General features: G+C 32.7%; 1 protein-coding gene across 4 annotated transcripts in view; it reads left to right on the forward strand.

Moving 5' to 3' along the window:
* DPYD (dihydropyrimidine dehydrogenase) overlaps positions 1 to 15783 on the forward strand; it is an 848382-nt gene that overhangs the window by 194018 nt on the left and 638581 nt on the right. For all 4 annotated transcript variants that reach the window (XM_049618417.1, XM_049618415.1, XM_049618418.1 and 1 more), the window contains one exon: positions 5192 to 5279. In XM_049618417.1, coding sequence (XP_049474374.1) covers positions 5192 to 5279 — 88 coding nt within the window. The remainder of the gene's footprint in view (positions 1 to 5191; positions 5280 to 15783) is intronic.

Below are 15783 nucleotides of genomic sequence, written 5' to 3' on the forward strand. Positions count from 1 at the left end.
TGATAATCCAACAAGATATTTTGAGTATCGGTCCTATGAATTGTGTTCTGTTCTAAATCTTGCTTGTTTTGAACTGTCTTAAAACACCTATAAATGAATGGTAATTTCTAGAGGATAAATAACTCTAGTTAAAAATTATGTTTTAATATTACCTACAAATTATGTAATTATTAAAAGTCTAAAACATGAATATCACTGGTTCGGCATCACCAAGACAGATTGGTGCACAACTTAAAAAGTTCAGTTACCTTTAACAATGTTGCTATACCTTCCCAGCCAGCTGACTGTAGAAGCTGGGCCAAGATATATATTAGGAATATTCAAAGTTAGTTCCAAATATCCCTGAGCTAGTAAGAATCTGTTGTGTAATTAGAGAAGCAGAGTCAGGAAACATATAGGAGAGGCTATTAATTGAATATTGAGAGATGTAAAAAGAATATTTGGAATCTGAGAATTGCTCTTGACTGTTTCATATATCAGAACATTGAATTGGTCTCATTATGTTTTAAAGATATCAACCATCTTTCTTGGGTCTTTTCATTGTGATGGGATCTGGTACAAGGATTGCAAGCTGTGGAACTCAGATATATATTAAACACTTCCAACCCCCCCCCCCCGGGGGGTTGATTTACATTCCTTGATTTACATTCTTTCCATTCAATTATGTGCCATTTCAGTAGAAATATTGCCAAATTGGGGTAGGATATTAGACTACCTATTTGCCTATACTGGTGATTATAGGATATGGAGGTTAGATCCTATACCTATCCACTACATTTCAGTTAGTTAGACCTTCCAAATCAAGGTAGATCTTCCAAAGATCTGAGGTAACACGACATCAATGTTAGGAAAATATCTTAAAATTTTTCTAGGTAAATATTAACTTGCTCAGTTTGATTACATATAGACTAGTATAGATTATACATAGCCTGATCAAACAGTGCTAACTTGATTGAACCCAGTCTAGCAAAAAAACAAAGACAATGCAATATGAGTGGGGAAAGGGCAGAGAAGCAGAAAGAGAATTCTAAGCAAGCCTACACCCAGCACCAAGTCCAATGTGAGGCTACATCTCACAACTGTGAGATCGTAACCTGAAATGAAATCAGGAGTTGGACACTTAACTGACTGAGCCACCCATGTGCCTCTGATTTATTTTTTTTTTTAATTGAGGAAGAAACTGTTATTTAAACTCATGGATTAGAAAATTCTTTAACAAGCATAGGTCACAATTCCAGCTGCTATGGATGCTTAACAATAAAAGAAGCAGGCATCTGTTCTCAGATGTGTAAAGAATGAAATGTTCATTTCTTTACTTAGTATAATTTTTTTTTGGTGTTATTCTATAGAGTAAAACTGTCCAAGCTCACTAATATTTGGGGAGAGGAATCATGGCTCCCTTTCCCTGGAGAAAGATCTTTATATCTTTAATAGTTTTTGTCCCTTAAGTAGCAGTACTAAAGTTTTCATACATTTTTTATGGTCATGTTGAATCATGAAGGATTAACATTATTAAGGATTCTATATTTTGCTTTTAATGAAATCCATTGTTATGCCCTCTATTAAATGTGGAATTGAAAAAAGTTTATCACTAGTAAAAAATCTAAGATGTTTCATTGCTTTAAAAAATCTAAAATACTCCTTTTGGTATAAATATAATTATTTGGAGATTAAAAATATTACATGATTGTTTATCTGAATTAACTTTTGGCTCTTATAGTGCATTTAAAAATAAATTGCATTGTAACAGAGTAACTTTGAAACATAAAAGGGGAATTAAATGAATGAAGATAAAAACAAGTGTAATTTAAATGTTACTTCTTAGGAAAAATTTATGTAGAATGGTGGTTTACAATAATTGTTGACATATTCCCCTAAGTACTGTGTCTGTGATTTTTCATGGTATCAATCATTTAAAGCAATTTAGGTAATAACATTCTGACATGCATTTCTGCTATTTTATTTACACCATTTGCCTACATCATTGTAATGCAGTACCTTTCTGATTTGGTACAGTAAATGCACTCTGTAATATCTATTATGGCATGGTCAAAGGATAATTTATTGTCAAATAGAAAAATAGGTCAACACTAATGTCACTTGATGATCAACCCTCCCCCCCCCCAAGTTTAATAAAACATCTCACCAGTATGCATTCCAATGCAGTGGTTGATATTTTATTAGGACTACCTGGCTATAGCAGTAGTGTAATTACTGAGCTGTCAGAGTGATAAGTGGGATTAATGGCAGCCCGATGCACTTTAGTCTGCAGAGCGCTTAGAGAATTGCAAGATGGTATTATTATCAGAGTCTGCCCATTCTGGCATATTCATGGCACCAAAGAAAAAAAGAATGCTACAATTCAGGTTTGCATTGCCCTGCCTCATTAACATCTGACATTTCCAACAGCTGTTATTTGTGAACTAGCTCAATAATAAAAAGGGAATTATTTGGTAAAGAGGCTTAATAACCACAACTAAAAATCCTTACATTGTCAGTGCTGTTAAGTGAATCTGTTTATGTTGAATTTAAGATTTCTCTAGAAGAACAGGACAATACACTGTGCATTAATTTGGCTCATTCATACCTGCTGACATTATAACTTTATATTTTAATTGCCTTATTATTCAGGTTGGGTATTAGAAAAAAGAAAGGTAGGAAACTTGTGAGTTCATTAGGGATAAGCAGAATCTATATGACATAAGTGATATGTATACACATGTACACAGACATATATATATATATATACACACATATACACATATGAAACAAATAAGTACATTTGTTGCTTTATTCCTGTGAATTGCCAGATATTTTTAAAACTGTTGAAATGACTTTTTTTTATAAATTAGAAGATACTTAAGATGGCATATTATTTGCCAAATTTCTAGCTATTTTATTTTACTACATAATAGGAGATCCTTTCAAACCACTAATAATGCTCAACATATTTATCCATGTGAAGATAACACATAAAGTATCACCTCATTTCAACATCATAGACCAAATAGACCATGTATTATGCTCTGTTTGCATTGTTTTGCAATGTATGCTGCTGATTACACTTTCAAGAAGTTCTTTTTGAACTCAGTGACAGTGTTTTAGGGAAAAAATCATAAGTATGAGAAGATAGGAATTCAACTAAATGATAAATGTGAATCTAACAATGGCATTTAGAGAAATGATAGGGGAGAGGTTTAATGACTACATTTCAGAGAAGACAATTGATTATGAAAAGCCTTCGGTACTCATTGTGTAAAATTTAATTTAGAGAGAAGGCTAAGGGCACAAACCAGAGAAAAGAGATCAGATTTAAAAACAAGATATTAATTAGGTGCTGAGAAATTGGTTCAGACAATGAAGAGAACTCTCCTACTCACAAAAGAATGACAAGGAGACCAGTATTGTTTTCTCAAAGGAAATGAACCAAGGTCTTTACACATGGAAGTAGATAGAAAATGAGCTAGCTAGTCACCTTTGTCACCAAGCAGTGTAGGATTCATTCTCAATGAAATTCTTGGAGAATCCTGGACTTCTTACAGGAGTGACAGTGGTGTATCTTAAGTTTCAGATTTCCAGCCTGATTCTTCTCTACTCCTGTTCTCCCTGTGTGACAGACCAGACTGCATTAGTTTATGTACCTTGTACTTTTCTCCAGACCTGGGCACATACTGACTTATTCTCTTGAGTGACCTTACACTCCAAATCCCACCATTTTCCTCTTCCCTAATGCCCACTCATTCTTCACTCTTCCTTTTGAGTGTTACTCCTCCCAATCAGCTTTCCCTGACTCTCCGCCTCCAGTACTACAGTTCCTCTGATATCCTCCCTGAGCATGCTATTTTCACCCAAATTCACATTGACAACTACAGTTGCCTTTTATATGTGTGAACTTCCTCCAAATCTCAAGGTGCATGAGAGTAGGACCATGGTGGTCATCAATTTTATATCCAAGGTTCTGCCATGTAACAGAGACTGATTAGATTTTTTATTAAGTGAATGAATAAATGAATGAATAACACACATAATGTGCAAATTAAGGACCATTCTAGCCCGTGGTTTCAGTCCTGAAGTAGTAATTATACAATCATGATTCTTGCTGTGTGGATCGAACCATGTATAGCAGAATCACCTCAAAGGCTTTTTAGTTTTTTTTTCAAAATAGTTTCCCAAGCCAATAACTCAGACTCAGGAGGGGCTCCTCTGTGGAAACTGTGCATTTACCAAGCTGGTCCTTAGTTACACTAAAGTTTTAACATGTCTCTGGTCAGTTCTCCAGGAAGCAGATTCTGAGATGGGATTAGTATGCAGGAAATTTATTAGAAGATCAACATTTGTGCAACAGTGAAGGAATCAGGATTGGACAGACAGCCATAATAAAGGCTGCAATGGATTTCTGCAGACTTGTTCCCCAAGTCTGGGCAAGGGGACTGGGCTCTAACCTCTTCATTGACCTGTAATTGGAAGCAGGCTGCTACTAGAAAGGGGACACGACCTTGGTTGAGCCTGTTCTCTTTGACTAAGGGCACAGCAGCAGGGGAATAAATGCTTCATTCTGGAAGGGGGTGGATCTGGGCTATGCATTGAAGCATGTACTACAAAGGCCAGTTGCCATGTGAATAGTTTAGAGGTTAAAGAACATCAGAAAATTGGAGGGAGAGAGAGATGATGGGAGGGAAAGAAGGAGGGATAGAAGAAATGTGGGAGACAAAGTGGGAGGGACGAAGGGTGGAAGAAAGGACGTTACAAGCAGTAAAATGACAGAGACTTTGCTTTTGTGTGTGTATAATAATTGCGGGCTTCAAGGCATACAAAACTTTTATCATTAAAGACTGCATTCTCTGAGCATTGTCAGTTTAGTGAGAGGTCAAAAAAGACTGATTTAGTAAATGAGTGAATGATGTATCTTAAATAAATATGATCCTTTTAATCTCTAGGAGGAACATGGAGAGAAGGGGCAGTTAACCTGAGTGGTGCTATTTTATACATCTCAGAAGGTGTACAAAAAATGAAACCCAGATACTCTATGTTTACTGCTTAAAAAAAGATTTTGTACCTAAAAATAGCACAATTTTATTTGTTCTTACTAGACACTAACTCTGAATGGGTGTAGGGTAGAGAATATATATATATATATAATATTATCTCACTTACCTTATAGTTTCTTTAATCTGGTTATATTATTTCTTAGGTGCCTGAAATGTGCTGATGCCCCCTGTCAGAAGAGCTGTCCAACTAATCTAGATATCAAATCATTCATCACAAGTATTGCAAACAAGGTAAATTCATATTTAGCTCTGCAAATAAAATTAACAGCATTTGATCTTGATGTCTGTCTACTATGACCTGTGTTGGTAAATTGGGTTAAAGTATTAGAAATGTGATTTCTATAGGCATGTGAAAATGTAGCACATTTTATTAATTAGCCTCTTCCAAGTTTTGATATAATTATTGTAAAAATGCATGTTTATTGTTTATTGATTTAAAAGATTAGTTTGTGTTGAAAATAATGATTTTTTCATCCAAGGCACTCACTGAATAGATTGACTCTAGCTTAAGCTTGGTAAATGCTTATAGATAGGAACTGTCATTGATTATCAAAACACATTTCAAATTTATTAAATATCTGCTCTAAAATATGTTTTGGTATGAAGCCTCACACACTGAGACACGTCAAGGAATTGGACTTTTCCCTGGGGCTAAAATTCGAATAATTTTATTTAAGATTCGGAATAATTCATACACACTAGATAGACTTATAACCAAAAAACCCCAACACCAAAAAATAGAAACCAGGCTTTTGTGAGCATAAGTAGAACAAAAGGAGTTTTAACCTTTTTTTTTTAAACCAGTGTAAGACTAAGCACAGTTTTTCATTCACTTAGTGAATTTTTTATTAATTAAATGATTAATTAATAGTATCTTTTCTTTGTGAAATGAGTATTTGTGAGCTCTTTGCCAAGTGTCTGATGCTTTATCAAATGAGCAGGAGATGAAGGAGGTCTTCCTATAAGGATGTAGAGAATTCTTTTTTTCACAAGGTTTGACATTTATGTTCTAAAATGCTGTAAAAATCCAATAAATGCTCCTTCAACAACCAGGTACCTTTTTTATAAACATCATTTCTCAATGTCAATTATTTTAAAAAAGTATTTCAAGAGAAAAATGGTACATTTGTATAGTTTTAAGATTTCAAAAGAAAGGTTAAAACTTAGGTATACAGTATGATATTAATCTACATGGTCATCTTTATTAGGATTTTAAGTCTAGGTTAAATTTTAGATTGACCACTTATTGTGAACCCAGGAAAAACCACTTATTTATGGAAGAAAGACAGCATCTGTCCTACAAGGTTGTGGTGTAAACTAAATACTTGTATGTGAAAATCTCAAACATACTATTTTTTAGAAAATAATAATTTTTTATTATTTAAAAATATTTTGTTGATATGGAATTATTAATTATCCTATTCATTCAATATGGTAAATGGTATACAAGGGATTACTATTTTTATAGCTGTTATATTTATTGAGTAGCTGCTATGTACCAAACACAGTGACAGGTATTGCATCCCTGCTACGGCCCAGCCTTTTAGAAGTTCATAATTTATACGCAAAAGCAGGTACATAAAAAATTAAAAAAACCACTCTAACTATAACTGAATGTGGTTAGTGCTGCAACCTATGCAATCTAGAAAGTGTATTCAGCATGCACAAAAGCAGGAATGTATATATGTGGTAAGTTTAGGCAGATGTAATAAATTCATTGTGGCTGTAAAAGGGCCTAGATTACATAAAAAAGAGTGATGGGAAAGAGACAAGGCAATTAGATTGGGATTCACTTGTAAAAATATATTAATTCTATGCTCAATATTTGAGACTTAATCCTAGACATAGAGGAAATTATCAATGCTTTATATTTGTTTTGTAATTAGGAAGAAGAATTCTAGGAAGTGATCTCATTTATTAACTTCATGGTATACCACACATCTATCATCACAAGACCTTTGTCTTATATGTGAAAATAAATAATTTATGTGAAACTTATATGTGAAACCTTCTTTGTTTAATAATGACTTCACAGAAAAGGAGTGAAACAAAATGTCCAGAGTTTGAAGTCTAATGTGTTTTGGCTAAAATTATTTCCAAGGTACCAGCCTTGACTTTAAGCATGAGACAGTATTACAATTATGATCCATGCTGGCTGGATGTTCCCTAGATATTCCAAAATTCATTATTGATATTGTGATTCTCATTAGCATATTCTCCATTCATTCAAGGTTTATACAATTTTATAGGAAAAAAAAAGACAAATGGAATAATGGTATTCTTTGAGAAGTTTATAAAATGTCTAAGTAAGATCAGAAGCCTATTTTAGAAAAACTTTCTGTTTCATTAATTTGTTTTCTTTATTTCCTAATGAAGTGTTATACTTAGCTATTTATTTAAACAGATTTTATATGAAGAGAAAATATTTGGAGACGTTTAATTGAAAATGTGATTTTTCTATAGACATTTAGGGAATTCTATCGTTAAGTAGTGTTTTGTTGAAGAATCACTGTAGTAATCATAAAAGGTCAGAGATTCTTGTTCTTTAAAGCCTTCCGCTTTTTAGGTATTTACCAGCTGTGTACAATGTAGGCTGTCCCACACTGCTCTGCCAGTGGACCTCAACTCAGGAGGGGGGTTCTTTCCAGGTTGAGAGGGTAATTGAATCGCCAGACTCAATGAGCCTTGTGCCTCTTTGAGAAAAGGATGTCACTTGTATTGTATTGTGTTAGGTTTCTGTGATTCAGTGGAGTTTAGGCCAATACTTCCATTCTTTATTTTCTTACAAACTGGATTACAGCTCTAGTTTTCAAAGGTACAGTCAATTCCATTGTACCTCCTCAGTCACTTTTTCTCTGTTTCATTCATGCAGGCTGTTGTTCTCAATTGTATCTCTCAATCGGGAGTACACGTTTCAGAGTCATCAAACTGTGAATACTGGGTTATATTTCTTGATAGCTTCCCTTTGGAAAAAAAAAAAAAAACAAACAGCACTTTATATCAGAATGCATGAGGCCAATCTATAAATGTAATGAAAAAGAATCACTGTTTTTAAAAATGTTCTTTTGTTTCATGATGCTTTATTTTAAATAATAGAGATACTTTCTCTTTTCAAAATTTTCAATACAATTGTAAAGCATTGATTTTTCCACCTATTTGCATATTTTATGGAGTCTGTATGCCCAGATTTGTGTGGCTTTTATACCTAGATAAAAAAATTTAATAACACATATTACAGAAAAGCTGACTAAATGAATTGATGTAAAATAAAAATCTCTTATTTATCATAGAACTCTACTGAAGGTAACTAGAAGTCAGAGGAGCAACGAAATTTAACCAGCAGAATTCATTTGATAAATGCTATTGACAACAATATTTTAATTTAAAATACTGATATATGTGCGTGTATGTGTGTGTGTGTGTATACTCACATATACACACACATGCATGTACCTGATGCAAGTGTTACAAAACAGAAGTGCAGTCAGTAGATTTACTTCATCCTCCTTTTGAGTTTGCTTTTCAATTGCAGTGGCTAAGTGGTTTAATACCTTTATCAAGTAAAATGTTGATCACTTCCAGAATAATCTTCTAAAAGCATAGCTCTAATTATATTACTCTCTTGTTCAAAATAAAACTAAAAAAAAAAAAAAACACAGTAGTGGCTTCCTAGGTCTTAGAAACTAATGTCCAAACACATAACTTATTATGTAAGACCATTAGGCTTTCTCCCACTATTATGACAGAGAAATAAGGAGATGAAAAAATATTAGGAAGTCCATAACTTAATATGCAATAGTGTTTGAAAATATGAATATTTTAGATGTGTAAAATAAAAAGGTAGAGATAAGGTTTCCTTCAGTACCCAAGGTTAGTTCCCTCACTTGTTTTGCTAGATGATAACTGTGAGCACCTCTGTTCATTCTAAGAGGACTGTCAGAAACTTACCTGCCTGCTGCCATAAAATGACACTCAAGAGAACACAGCTTTTAAAAACTCTGTTATGCTCTAGAGAGTAAGCAAGCCACTATCCTGTAGAGTTGGATATGCCATTTGGTTGAAATAAATAGTTCTGAATTCATGTGTCCATTTCCTTTACAGTTAAGATGCCAATATTTGAATAATGTGAAAAATGTATTTTTCTAGGACTGAATATATTCAAATTTTTATGACTACTTTATGGCATGGGTCTGTATCATTTAGGGTACTCATCTGAGTGGGTCTTCCAGCACAAAATACTATACTTCAAATAAGCTTGTCCCTAAGTCATAAAACAATGTTTTCTGTATATCAATTTTATCCTTTTACAACTCCAAGACATAGTATTGTTAATGCTTTATTAGTCAATGTTTGATTAGCTTTATTCACATTTTTCCTAATTTTCTTCATTTTTTTTCTTTTTCTAATCTTTTTATTTTCCATATTGGAATTTCCATTGGAAAGTAGTTTACTTTTGCTTACACTGATGCTATTGAAAAATTAATAGAAACTTAATTATTTCTCATTTGATATTACATGTCTTTTGTAATATCTGTCTTTGAACCTTAATTATTGCTCATTTGGTGCTTTAAAGATCTTTTTATTTTCATTGTTCAACTAAACAGTGATTTATCTAAGTTGGATTTCTTTTTATTTATCCTGCCTGGTTTGCCCTGGTGTTCTTGAATCTATGCATTGATGACTTTCCTCATTTGGGGGATTTTCTCTTTGACCATCATTTCCTTATGGAACTCTTATTAGATACATGTTAAACCTTCTTACTCTGTTCTCCATGACGGTTAACTTATCCTCTTTATTTTGCATTTTTAAAAACTCTGCTAGCTTTTAAATCATTTTCTAAGCCTGTCATTTCTTTAAATATATAAAAATACTCATTTTTCATACTCTGGGAGTTCCACTAAAGTTTCTATCAGTCTGATTATACTGTTTGTAGTTCTGCTGGTTCCACTCATCATGCTTTGTTTCTTCATATGTTTATTTTTTTTTTTTTTACTTTGCTGATTTTCTTTGAAGCTTTATCTGTGGAAATTCTGTGAGGATCACAATGAATACATTTTATTTACCAGGGATTTATATTTGCTATGTTCTCAGAGGACCTGGAAATGGGATCCAGTGTTCACCTGGTTTAGCAAATGCCTTTAAGATGATTCCACTTATTTTTCTGTCTTATTGCCTTGTCATTTTCAGTCCTTGGACATGACAGATCATGAGTACATTCATGATCACTTTTTAAAAATATTTTACCTATAATTCTAACTTTTTAAATCTAATAACAAATAACTATTTCTCAATACAGGTGGAAAAGTACAATAATTTAAGACCTAATGGGTAGTCTAGAGCTATTGAAACACAGATTTTTATTAACAAATACTTAAATAGTAATTGGGAAGCTATAGGAAGAAAGAAACCTTTGGAAAAATAAGACAAAAAGATTTGCCACATCAGATCTTGAAACTAACTATACATCTTCTAAAATCGCCATGCAGTGTTGGTACAGGAATACGTTTCTTAGGCAGATGAAAGTCTGTAAAGAGAACCAAGTAAATATGAGAAGATAATGTGTAATGAAGAATGTATTTCAGTTCAGTGGAAAATGATGGGTTCTTTGAAAAATAGTTCAGCACAGTTTTGAATTTACTTTTAAAACCCTTCATTAATCCATGTAACATAAACTTTAAATGGACTAACTTTTAAATATTAAAATGTTTTAAAAATAATTTGGAAGTCATAAATTATGTGAGAACAAATTTTACTATGCACATTTTAAAAGAAAAATTAACCAAACTTGAGACCAAGTGAGTTTTCTTTTTTTGTACCGTGTATTAACTTCTCTGTTATCAAAAATTTCCTTGGTATTTAAATGAGAATAATAGCCTAACCCAGTATACACATGGGCAGAAGGTCGTAAACATTACAAAGAGGTAGTGCAAATGATTAATAGCCGTATTAAAGATTTCTTACTTCTATATTAGCCAGAAATATATAAATCAAAGGATGAGACACCACTTTCTCTCATCAGATTATTGAAGTTAAAAAGTTTAATAACCTCTGGGCACCTGGGTGGCTCAGTCACTTGAGTGACTTTTTTTTCCTATTGTTTATTCATTTTTGAGAGACAGAGACAGAGCGCGAGTAGAGGAGGGGCAGAGAGAGAGAGGGAGACACAGAATCTGAAGCAGACTCTGGGCTCTGGGCTGTCAGCACAGAGCCTGACACAGGGCTCGAACCCATGAACCGTGAGATCATGACCTGAGCCGAAGTCAGACACTTAACCAACTGAGTTACCCAGGAGCTCCAAGTGACCAACTCTTAATTTCAGCTCAGGTCATGATCCCTGGGTCATGAGATAGAGCCCTGCTTTGGGATCTGTGCTGAGCATGGAGCCTGCTTGGGATTCTCTCTCTTTTTGTCTCTCTCCTCTGCTCACATGTATACACTCTATGTCTCACTCTAAAATTAAAAAAAAAAAAAAGTTTAATAACCTCCTATGCTATTTAGCTGAAAGGAAACAAGAAACCTCATGCAGTAGAAATATGTTTCTAAATTATAAATATATATACCATTGTGCTAAGAATGCTGTATTATGTGCTCTTCCTAGAGAAATGAAGGTACCACCATATCATGGCACATGTACACTCTATTTTATAGAAATTGTAGCATCATTTGAAGTAGCAAAAACTTGAGATGATATCGTGTCCATCATTATAAAAATTGCTAACTCTATATTATTTATTACATATTATATATTATTTACTATATTTTTATATTCATATTATGGAATGTTATGAGGCTATTCTTAAAATATGTTATTATTGTATTTATTGACATAGAAGGGTATCTCTATTAAGTGAAAAAAAGTAAGTTGCATACTAATATGGATAACATAATATTATGTTTAGAAATAAAACCCAGTTATAAACAAAATATGGCATAGACATATAATTTAAACTAGTTTCCTGAGTTGATTGAGGTTGAAGGAGAGGTGAAGAGAAGTTAATTAACTTTTTTTTTACAAACCTCCATGTTATTTTACAATGAATATGTATATTTTTAAATAAAAATAATAAAGTAGGGGCACCTCGGTGGCTCACTTAAGTGTCTGACTCTTGATTTTGGCTGAGGCCATGATCTCATGGTTAAGAGGTCAAGCCCTATGTCAAGTGCTGAGCATGGAGCCTGCCTAAGATTCTCTCCCTCTCCCGGTGTCCCTCCTCCACTCCCTCTCTCTCTCCCTCTCTCTTAAAAAAATAATAAAATTCACTAGTAAAATAAAATATAATCAAGCTGAGAGGATACAGAGTAAAATGTGACAAGCCCTATTCTAAGTTTTTATTTTAGTGTAAACAGAAAAAGATCCAAACTTTTTTCCCTCTAAATAAGTAATAATTCAAAATTCCTTGAATAATATATTCTCCCAATGTCCTGAAATGCCACATTTATCATATATTTAATTCCATATTTATTTAGGTATGTTTTCAAACCCTCTATTTGTCTTAGCAATCTATCTTTGACAGGACCAAGGTATTTTAATTACTATAATGAGTTATACACCTTATCATTAACTAAAGCCATTTTCCTGATATTACATTTATTTTCAGAATATCCTAACTCTTTTCTGCATATAAAACTAATTTTATAAAATAAAAAGGCTCTAAAAATAATTATTGAACATTGTGTTCAGAGTATACTAAAACATTAATTTAAAATTATTAATGCAAATGTATGCCCATTTTGCCTCATTCATTTATCCGTTGCTATAACATTAACTGTGTATTCCAGAATTCAGTCTTTAATTTTAATATATAACTTCCCAATATTGAATCTGGAAAATGATAGGACACTGAATTTACATGTGTTAAAAGACTGGAATATTATTTTCAAAATGTCCCATCTTCTTTCTTGTGCTGAAAAAGATAAATGGATATTACATTGTCTATTGAGTCATTAATGCTCATGCAAAATCTATCTTGTTTCTGTTTTGTAATATCTGTCTTTGGACCTTTAAAAGGTTACATTTTTACTTTTAATCACAGCTAATACAGTGTGTAATAGTAACTCCTTTTCTTCATATTTATTTCAAAAGATGAACATTTATTTCTGAAAAACCTTCTGTAACTCAAAGCCCTGTTAGTCAAGTCAATCTGTTACAAAATGTAAGTGATATAAAATGTAAAAGTTATGTCACTATAACTAAATGAGAAAAGATTTCCATTATACAACTTAAGCCAATTTTATATGAAACAAGTAATACCACATTGTTTGCGGTTGTATGTTATGTATGGGACACATTTGAACATAAGCCTCAGTAAATATTTTTAAAAACTTCAATTATTTTAAAAATAGAACAGTGATATCTAGTCTTATGTATGTATATGTAAATTAAACTGGCATCACAACTTTTTTCTATAGTATAATTAGGACTATGGAAAATCTGTGTGAACACATAAGATACTAGTTAGAATAATTTTAATAGTGATAGGTCAAAATCAATGTAACAGAATCTAGACAAATGGAATTTTAATCTGTCTTGCTATCTCATTGTATAGAAAAGAAATCTGAAACCAAGCAAGGCTAAGTGACTTATCCCAGATCCCATGACTACTTGATAGAATAACTGAATTTTCCTTATTTTTTCATTTTTTCACCAGTGTGTTTTAGGTCTGCATCACACTACACCATATAAAGTGTGTTTGTTATTAGTCATTATTAAAATATAAAATATATTTGCAAATGACATATCTGATAGATAGTATACAGAATCTGTAAAGAACTTACCAACTCAATATCCAAAAAAACAATAATCCAGTTACAAAATGGGCAGAAAACATGAATAGACACTTTTCCAAAGAAGACATACAGATGGCTCACAGACACATGGAAAGGTGTTTAGTATCAGTCATCATTAGGGAAATACAAATCAAAACCTACAATGAGATATACCTCACACCTGTCAGAATGGGTAAAATTAACAACACAGGATACAACAGAAGTTGGTGAGGATGCAGAGAAAGGAGAACCCTCTTACACTGTTGATGAGAATGCAAAGTGATGCATTCAGATTCTTATGGAAAGAGCCCAAATGTCCATTGATTGATGAATGGTGAAAGAAGGCGTGGTGTATATATACAGGGGAATATTATTCAGCCGTAAAAATGAATGACATTTTGCCATTTGCAACAATGTGGATGGAGCTAGAGTATATTATGCTAAGCGAAATAAATCAGAGAAAAACAAATACCATATCATTTCACTCATATGTGGAACTTAAGAAATGAAACAGATGAACATAGGGGAAAGAAAAGAGGCAAACCATAAAACGGACTCTTAATTGTGGACAACAAACTGTGGGTTGCTGGAGGAGAGGTGGGCGGGGGGATGGGCTAAATGGGTGATGGGCATTAAGGAGGCATTTGTTGTGATGAATACTAGATATTATATGAAAGTGATGAATCACGAAATTCTACTCCTGAAACTAATATTACACTATTTGTTAACTAGTATTTAAATAAAAAATTGAAACAAAAAGTAAATAAAATAAAAATTAAAAATAAACTGTATAAAATATAAATGTAAAATATAGGGTATAAAATATAGAGGATATTATATTTATATATACATATAAGCAACATATTTCTATCATGACAGTTTAGTAGGTGCTATTAACATCTTGAATGGTGGGTAAAATGTATAACACAGTAGACTTCATCTTAAAGAAATTTGGTTTTAGTTTTCAGAAAACTGGTAAATTGAAAAATATAAGTAAATTATTATAATCAAAACTAGTTTTAACTTTGAAAGTCGTAGTGGGTTTAAATTAATGGAGTAGAGACTTTTCTGGTAAATTTATTTGTACTCACTGTACAAATAGTGACTGACAGCTGGTTTTATGAGCCACAATATAATAATACAGTATGGTAGACACTGCAATACCCTGTCAATTAAGGGATCTCATATTCTTGTCAATGAAGAGCAAACTCTCACAAAATAATCTGACTTTATTTTGCTTGAAAAGATGAAGATAGGAGTGTTATAGTCTATTTCTTTTTTTTTTTTCAATATATGAAGTTTATTGTCAAATTGGTTTCCATACAACACCCAGTGCTCATCCCAAAAGGTGCCCTCCTCAATACCCATCACCAACCCTCCCCTCCCTCCCACCCCCCATCAACCCTCAGTTTGTTCTCAGTTTTTAACAGTCTCTTATGCTTTGGCTCTCTCCCACTCTAACCTCTTTTTTTTTTTTTCCTTCCCCTCCCCCATGGGTTTCTGTTAAGTCTATTTCTAATATCGTGAATAATGAAATTTTGTCTTTATTAGTAATTATACATATAATGTTCTACAACAGTCACTGAATTTGTTTTAAATCTTATTTTGGATAAGATTATTTAGGGTGAGATAATTTGTGCTCTCCCACCTTCAGTTTATAATTTTCCTATTGCATATTATTGTTATTCAGAATATACAGTCACACTTTCTTTTATGGCACTTGACTTTATTGTGCTTCGCAGATAATGTGCTTTTGTACAAATTGAAATTTTGTGAGAACGCTGCACTGAACAAGTCTGTTGGCACCATTTTCCAACAGCATTTGCTCACTTTGTGTCTCTGTCATATTTTGTAATTCTTACAATATTTCAAACCTTTAAATTATTATATTTGTTATGGTGATCTGTGATCAGTTATTACTGGAGTAATGGTTAACATTACCAATGAAGTTTTTTTTTTACATTAAGAT

This window comes from Panthera uncia (genome assembly GCF_023721935.1).
Source record: "Panthera uncia isolate 11264 chromosome C1 unlocalized genomic scaffold, Puncia_PCG_1.0 HiC_scaffold_4, whole genome shotgun sequence".
NCBI lineage: Eukaryota > Metazoa > Chordata > Mammalia > Carnivora > Felidae > Panthera > Panthera uncia.